The following is a 6,000-nucleotide window of genomic DNA, read 5'->3' on the forward strand; positions in this document are numbered from 1 at the left end:
GGCTGTCCTAAAAGTCTCTCTACAGACCAGGCTGGCCTCCAACTCATAGAAATACGCCAGTCTCTGCCTCCTGAGTGCAGGGATTAAAGGCAAGCACCACCACACCCGGTTAACTCACGATCCTCCTGTCAACGCCTCCTTCAGCAAATTCCAGGCTCATGCGCCACCATAATTGGCCCCTCTCCCCCGTTTGGTAGGTAGTTCAGGCTGGTCTTGAACTCATGATCTTGTAGTCTTTACCTTCTGCAGGTTAGAATCAAAGGCACCTGCCCCAGTTCCTCCTGCTGCTAGGCCCCTTCCCGTCTTCCTTTTCTCCATGTCATACTTATGTAAATGTTTTAGTAACCTGGTTCCCCAAGCCTGCCTGAATCTGGGCTTGTTCATCCACAGTGAATACCCTGTGCAGGCTCATTCTCTCTCATCTGCTTTCTCCCTAAGTCAAATGAAATCATTTCCCTGGTTCCTGGTGTCCTGGTTTCCAGCAGCTTGGGTGTCCCATCAGGGAGAGACACCCACTAGTGAAGTCCCGCCTAGTAGCGGGTGCAGATGAAGCCCCGGGCGGCGAGGGGTACAGGATCAGAGCTCTCAGGACCTCAGGCAGTCAGGGAAGCCGATGGTGGGCCTCTGTGGGACCCAGGCCTGGCCCTGTCGCCCTGCAGTGCAGGTCAGCCCCGGGGACTCACGGCTTGCGGTCTTCGACAAGACGGAGGGGACCTGGAGGCTGCTGTGTTCCTCACGCTCCAACGCCAGGGTGGCGGGGCTCAGCTGTGAGGAGATGGGCTTCCTCAGGTACCCGGGTGGCCCTCGAGGGAGGAGAAGGATGGAGTGGGGCGGGAGGTGGCTCTGACCCGAGCCCGGTGCAGGGCCCTGGCGCACTCGGAGCTGGATGTGCGAACGGCGGGCGCCAACGGCACGTCGGGCTTCTTCTGCGTGGACGAGGGCCGCCTACCGACGGCTCAGAGGTTGTTGGATGTCATCTCTGTGTGGTGAGCAGGGCAGCTGCGGGTGGCACTGGACCCCTGGCCTCCAAATACCATCCTAACTGGTCGTTTGGTTCGTCTCTCTGTCTCCACCCCTGTCCTGTATCTTCCCAGCGACTGCCCTAGAGGCCGATTCCTGACTGCCATCTGCCAAGGTGAGGCACGGGTCTCAAATGAGGTACAGGCCAGGACTGGGGCCTAGGACCCCAGGGTGGAATATGCCCTCACAAACTGCCCAGGATCTCCACATGCCCACGGTTGGGGAGGGCCCTGTTCCCACAAACCACTGGGGCAGGGCTGTGTCTCCTCCCACGCCTGGCTCTAGCCTATGCCCGGCAGGCAACCCAGATTCCTCCCATTTTGAGCCTTCCTTGTCTCCTCTCCACAGACTGTGGCCGCAGAAAACTGCCCGTGGATCGCATCGTGGGTGGCCAGGACAGCAGCCTGGGAAGGTGGCCATGGCAGGTCAGCCTGCGCTATGATGGGACCCACCTCTGTGGGGGCTCCCTGTTGTCCGGGGACTGGGTGCTGACGGCTGCACATTGCTTTCCAGAGTGAGTGTTCCCCACAGTCCTACTGAGGGTGGGGCACGAGAGAGGCCTGCAGAGGCCGGGCCCAGGGACTTGTCCCTTCTGTCCTGGCAGGCGTAACCGGGTCCTGTCTAGATGGCGAGTGTTTGCTGGTGCTGTGGCCCGGACCTCACCCCATGGCATGCAACTGGGGGTTAAGGCTGTGATCTATCATGGGGGCTACCTTCCCTTTCGAGACCCTACTATTGAGGAGAACAGCAATGACATCGCCCTGGTCCACCTCTCCAGCCCCCTGCCTCTCACAGGTAAGCCTGGGGGCCCAGCCTCGGGTTAGGCACTCCAGAGACTCAGGGAACAAAGAAGGGGCCCATGAAGCAAAGCATATCCATCTTCAGGTTTCCATGATTATAATGGATCCCTCACGAGGGAGCACAAACTGAGCATTAGCCATGAATGCTAGATAGCCATACACAACCATCTGAGCCTCCATGTAGGAGTCGGTCACTGTGACCCAGCGATTCCTTTCCTACAGAAGGCAGGGATACAGATGGTCACACAGAGAACCAGTGCAGAGATGCTCTTAATAGGCTCATTCAGTCATAGTAATCTGGGTGTGAAGGCATATGCCTGGAATCCCAGCACTCAGGAGGAGGAGGCAGGAGGATCGAGTTCAAGGCTAGCCTTGGCCACATAGTGAGTTTGAGGCTAGCCTAGGCTGCATAAGACACGCTAATAATAAATAAATAGCTGATAAATAAGTGAATAGCTCACCCAGGTAGAAGAGCAGTTAGGGGTGGAGATGCTGTGAACAGGTAAGGAATCTGGGGTTTCTTTGGGGGAGACGAGGTATTCTAAAGTGGAACATGGTGGCAGTTGTACTAAGCTGGGAATATGCCAAAGCCATCAGCTCATACACACTTTGACATGCTGTGAAGTGAAGCCACAGTAATGGTCAGTAAGGCTGTGCCCTCCAAACACCATGCAGAATTAAAATGTATGCAGAGGGGCTAGAGCGGTGTCTCGGTGGTTTAGAGCATTTGCTATTCTTACAGAGAGCCCTCGTTCAGTTCCTAGCACCCGCTGCCAGCCTCTCACAACTGTCTCTAGTTCCAGGGCATACAACACCCTTTCCTGAACTCCACCAGTGCATGCACGCGCGCACACACACACACACACACACACACACACACACCACGGATATAAATAAATCTTAAAAATAAGTATGGAGATCTGGGCAGCAGTGGCACACACCTTTAATCCCAGCACTCGGGAGGCAGAGCCAGGCAGATCTCTGTGAGTTCGAGGCCAGCCTGGTCTATAGAGCAAGATCCAGGACAGGCACCAAAACTATACAAAGAAACCCTGTCTTGAAAAACCAAAAAAAAGGGCTAGAGAGATGGCTCAGCGGTTAAGAGCACTAGCTGCTCTTCCAGAGGTCCTGAGTTCAATTCCCAGCAACCACATGGTGGCTCACAACCATCTGTGATGAGATCTGGTGCCCTCTTCTGGCTTGCAGACAGAACACTGTATATGTAATAAATAAATAAATCTTTTTTTTAAAAAAAAAGAAAAACCAAAAAAAAAAAAAAAAGTATGAAGAAGCAGCTGGTGTGACACATGCCTGTCATCTAAGCACTGAGACTGAGGAAGAGAGACTGTGAGTCTGAGGCCAGCCTGGACTGTGTTGAGAGACCCTCTCTCAAAATGCCCCAAATAAATAAACCACTTAAATAATAGTAAATAAATAAGAACAGTGGCATGCTGAACTTACCTACAGCTGTGTGCTGCATAAAATCATTTTGGTCACAGACAGAGCATCTCTATGACCGTGGTCCTATGAGATAAGTTGGCCTCGTGACATCAGAGTCATCTTAATTTGCATGGAGGAGCCTCTTAGGATCTGCACACAATGACAAAATCATCTGAGGACACATTTCTCGGCGTGTTTGCTTGTTGCTAAGTGACCGTGCTTGCCTCGGCCTTGGTGTGCCCCAAGTCTGGACTCACTTCCTTCTCCTACAGTCCTCCAGGGTGGCCTCTCTATTGCTGTTTATACTTATTAGTCTTATAAACACTTCCTGTTTGCAACACCACATCCAATTCTTACCACAGTTTCTGCAGAGAAATTATTTCATGTGTATGCTGTTTTCAGTGCGGGGATCGACCCCAGGATCTTGTATACTGTAGGCAAGCACTCTACCACTGAGCTATAACCCCAGCTTGGGGCATGATCGTTGTTTGCATTTTGTACCGAGGTGCTGAAGCAAAGGGAGGCTGAGCTGACGTCATGGCAGCAGTGAGGGCTGCCAGGACTGTTGGCGTGTGCTGCGCACTGCACAAGGCTCTTCCATCCTAGGGAAGCCAGTGCCATCGGAGGCCTGTGTGTTTATTATGACGGTTTTCTGACAGGCAGAAGCCAAGGGTCTCAAGGGCAGGGTGTGTTTTCCATTTCCTGCCTCTGAGCTGCTTATAGTCCTGTGGCCATGGTTAAGAGCCCAAGCTTGGGGAACAGAGCTAACTTTGGCTCCGGTTCTGATTATTCCATTGGCTTCTATGAAACGTGGGACAGGTGACTTGGCCTCCTGAGGCAAAGGTCAGTCTCAGCTCCCTGGGCTGACGGGGGATGAAAGGCAAAGGTCTGGGAAAGTGGTATGTACACTGGATGATGGAGGTTCATTGTGGTAGTGAGAGGGTGCACTGCCGTTGTGTGGAGGCTGAGGTGCCTGTACAGCTGCATCCCACGCGGGACAGACTGACTGGCAGGGACTGGACTGGTGTGGTTTTTCTCACAGAATACATCCAGCCGGTGTGTCTCCCTGCTGCGGGACAGGCCCTGGTGGATGGCAAGGTCTGTACTGTGACTGGCTGGGGCAACACACAGTTCTATGGTAAGTTCCAGGTCCTAAGGCCAGCCACACCATTAGGAGGGGACCGAAGCTGGTTGCGGGGGACTAGGTGGACCTCAGAGGGACCCCAAGGCCATGGGGTGGGCACCAGGAGGGGAGGGCGTGTCTCCAATTCTGGCCACCATACCCACATCTCCTCAGGCCAGCAGGCTGTGGTGCTCCAAGAGGCCCGGGTCCCCATCATAAGCAACGAGGTCTGCAACAGCCCTGACTTCTATGGGAATCAGATCAAGCCCAAGATGTTCTGTGCTGGCTATCCTGAGGGTGGCATTGATGCTTGCCAGGTGAGGGACACAGGGGGGCAGCCCTCTAGGCCCAACATTATAGAAAAGGGACCAGGGTAGTAGGAACGGGGTCCCCACTGGAGCCACGGTGGCCTCCAGCCAGGTGTCCCATCCTGCCCACCAGGGTGACAGTGGCGGCCCCTTTGTGTGTGAGGACAGCATCTCTGGGACGTCAAGATGGCGGCTATGTGGCATCGTCAGCTGGGGTACGGGCTGTGCTTTGGCCCAGAAGCCAGGAGTGTACACCAAAGTCATTGACTTCCGGGAGTGGATCTTCCAGGCCATAAACGTGAGTTGGTATAGGGCGGGACTGTCTGGGACTCTGCTAAGGAAGGTGGAAGTTTGGAGAAACCTGTGTTTGGGCCTAGCAGAGGGCACTCTAGAGCACAGGTGGGCCCCACGGGCTTCTGGGAAGGGGCAGCAGTTAGAGGGATGCGAGAAGTCTCTGAGACCTTGGAAGCCCATGGCTCTTTCCCTAGACTCACTCCGAAGCCAGTGGCATGGTGACTCAGCCCTGACCCAGCCTCGCCTCGCTGCTCTGCGCTGCTGCACTTGCCTCCAGAGCCGGAGTCGGCTGACGCCTCCAGCCCCGCGTGGTGGGCTCCACACGGGGCCTCACACAGAGCAGTTTTCTTCACAGACCCAGTCCACAGGTCCGAGGACTTTCTTCCACAGTGGCCGGCCCACTCAGTCTTGGGGCCGCTCAGCCTCAACCTCCCACCCCATGTATATATATGACTCTCTTCTCTGCGGGTTGCTTTCCGGGCACCCCGTGGGAATACTCTTTAAATAATAAAGGTGGTTTTGATTAATGGGTCTCTGAGTTTACACACCTGAGCAGCGATGTGGACTCGGTGATAGCAGCAGAGCGCTGAAGGCACATCAGTGCTGGATTGGGACCCCCAATTCCTACCCATGGTGGCTCATTCCTGTAACTCCAACACTTGGGAGGACAGTCACAAGGTAAAGGCTGCTCTGGGCTCCACAGTGAGTTCCAGGCCAGCCTTGACTACAGAGTGAGACCCTATCTCAAAAACTAAAAAGGAGAGAGAGGTGGGGGAGGGCTTAAAACACCCAGGAGACGCTGACGTTAGGCATTGCTCAGTCCAGCAACTCTCAGATCTCTGTTACTCCGTGTCAGCCTCATCTCCAAGCAGGCTTTCCCACAACCAGAAGAAACGCACCCCAGTTCTATGTAAGTGAGGGTGGAGGTGGGGTATGTGGCTGCTCCTTTCAGGAAAACACCAGAAAGGAGAAAAAATCCTAAGGAGGCCCAGCTTTCAGCGGTCAGTTGGGTCAC

The 6,000-nt window shown here is 54.5% G+C and overlaps 1 protein-coding gene across 2 annotated transcripts in view; it reads left to right on the forward strand.

Annotated features, from left to right (window-relative positions):
* Positions 1–5,512, forward strand: part of Hpn (hepsin) — a 19,767-nt gene extending 14,255 nt beyond the window's left edge. For both annotated transcript variants that reach the window (XM_006982085.4, XM_016000668.3), the window contains 9 exons: positions 660–789; positions 864–986; positions 1,095–1,135; positions 1,369–1,534; positions 1,625–1,815; positions 4,303–4,398; positions 4,558–4,700; positions 4,825–4,989; positions 5,180–5,512. In XM_006982085.4, the coding sequence (XP_006982147.2) occupies positions 660–789; positions 864–986; positions 1,095–1,135; positions 1,369–1,534; positions 1,625–1,815; positions 4,303–4,398; positions 4,558–4,700; positions 4,825–4,989; positions 5,180–5,218 (1,094 nt within the window). In that variant the 3' untranslated portion in view covers positions 5,219–5,512. The remainder of the gene's footprint in view (positions 1–659; positions 790–863; positions 987–1,094; positions 1,136–1,368; positions 1,535–1,624; positions 1,816–4,302; positions 4,399–4,557; positions 4,701–4,824; positions 4,990–5,179) is intronic.
* The last annotated feature ends 488 nt before the right edge of the window (positions 5,513–6,000 follow it).

This window comes from Peromyscus maniculatus, chromosome 1 (genome assembly GCF_049852395.1).
Source record: "Peromyscus maniculatus bairdii isolate BWxNUB_F1_BW_parent chromosome 1, HU_Pman_BW_mat_3.1, whole genome shotgun sequence".
Taxonomy (NCBI): Eukaryota; Metazoa; Chordata; class Mammalia; order Rodentia; family Cricetidae; genus Peromyscus; species Peromyscus maniculatus.